Source organism: Perkinsus marinus (assembly GCF_000006405.1).
Source record: "Perkinsus marinus ATCC 50983 genomic scaffold scf_1104296942904, whole genome shotgun sequence".
NCBI lineage: Eukaryota > Perkinsozoa > Perkinsida > Perkinsidae > Perkinsus > Perkinsus marinus.
The window spans coordinates 33-1,328 of NW_003212009.1; the positions used below are offsets into that span (position 1 = coordinate 33).

The 1,296-nt window shown below is 33.4% G+C and overlaps 1 protein-coding gene across 1 annotated transcript; it reads right to left on the minus strand.

The window, feature by feature from the left end:
* Positions 1-321: 321 nt before the first annotated feature.
* On the minus strand, positions 322-715 carry Pmar_PMAR011455 (conserved hypothetical protein; the record flags this gene model as incomplete). The annotated part of the gene is made up of 2 exons (XM_002781281.1): positions 322-414; positions 465-715. Coding segments are annotated over 2 exons (344 nt in total), but the record flags the coding sequence as incomplete, so codon positions are not given.
* Positions 716-1,296: the final 581 nt, after the last annotated feature.

Genomic DNA, 1,296 nt, shown 5'->3' on the forward strand with positions numbered 1-1,296 from the left:
ATAGTACAGCTGCCTACTATTGTGTATCATTAGTACGGGAGGCTATTACCTCCTCACCACTACTCCATGTAGGGAACCCATTGATTATACTAAACTCAATACTAAAGGATAATAATAAACACCGTAACACGTACGATCATGATGACGAGGACAATATACTAGAGTAGTAGTAGGTAAGTACTAATCAATACCATTATATTCTAGTATATATACCAGTAATAAAGATAGTGGATACAAACATAATACCATTATACCATCAATAAGCCTGAACATGATGATGATTATGATCATATCCATACTAGTAGTGGTTTACAGATGGACTCTCCTTAGTGCTATAATGCCTATTATAACTTCTATAAGGATTATAGTAATAGTCTCGGCTGTGAATGTCCATACCAATTCTTGGAAATATACCTGATATCATATGTTGATGTCGACAATGCTATTGTTATTGTTATTATTACAACTGCTAGGAATATACCCAAACAGAATGTATTATTCATAGATGCTGCACCTTGTAATGTTGATATAGATATAGTAATATGTTTTGAAGTCTTCTTTTGAGCATAACTATAGGCAGCAACTAATTCACTTGCATTACTTGCTAATGGTGCTAGTATGAATGATATATAAAATGGGTTAATACCACTACGTATACCAATCTCATTTAATACATCTACAGCTGGATCTGAGAATATTAATATTAATAATGTACCTGATTCAATTATTATTATGAGTAGTACAATAATAGATATCCCATTAGTACCTATTCCCATCATATATGCAGCCCTTATCTTAATCCTCTTCTGCTGTTCATCAGGGGTTAGATCTGCCAAATCCTCGGGTATATCATCATCATCTTCATCATCATCCTCATCATGTGGTAATGGTGGTAAATGGGTTATGGATTCTGATGCTCTATTACTAGTTAATAAATGTTGTCTTAATACATCCTTATCTAACACAATATAATATTATCCTACACCTCAGTATTACTACTACTACCCTTATAAGTGCTGCCATTATTAAGCAGTGCATGATTAGTAGTAGTAGTATGTCGTATATCCCCAACACTACTACTCCTACTATTATCGAATACTGATGTCCTATCACGATGGAATCTATTTGGATGCTCTCTTGATTCTAGTATATATATTATCATCATAGTAACAAACTCATCAAAATCAATATAACCCGACGTATCAGCATCAGCCTCTTCAAAAAGGGTAGCTAATTCCTAAACAAATACATACCCTATCATACACCCAATAAGTACTACTACTACATCAAATGTAA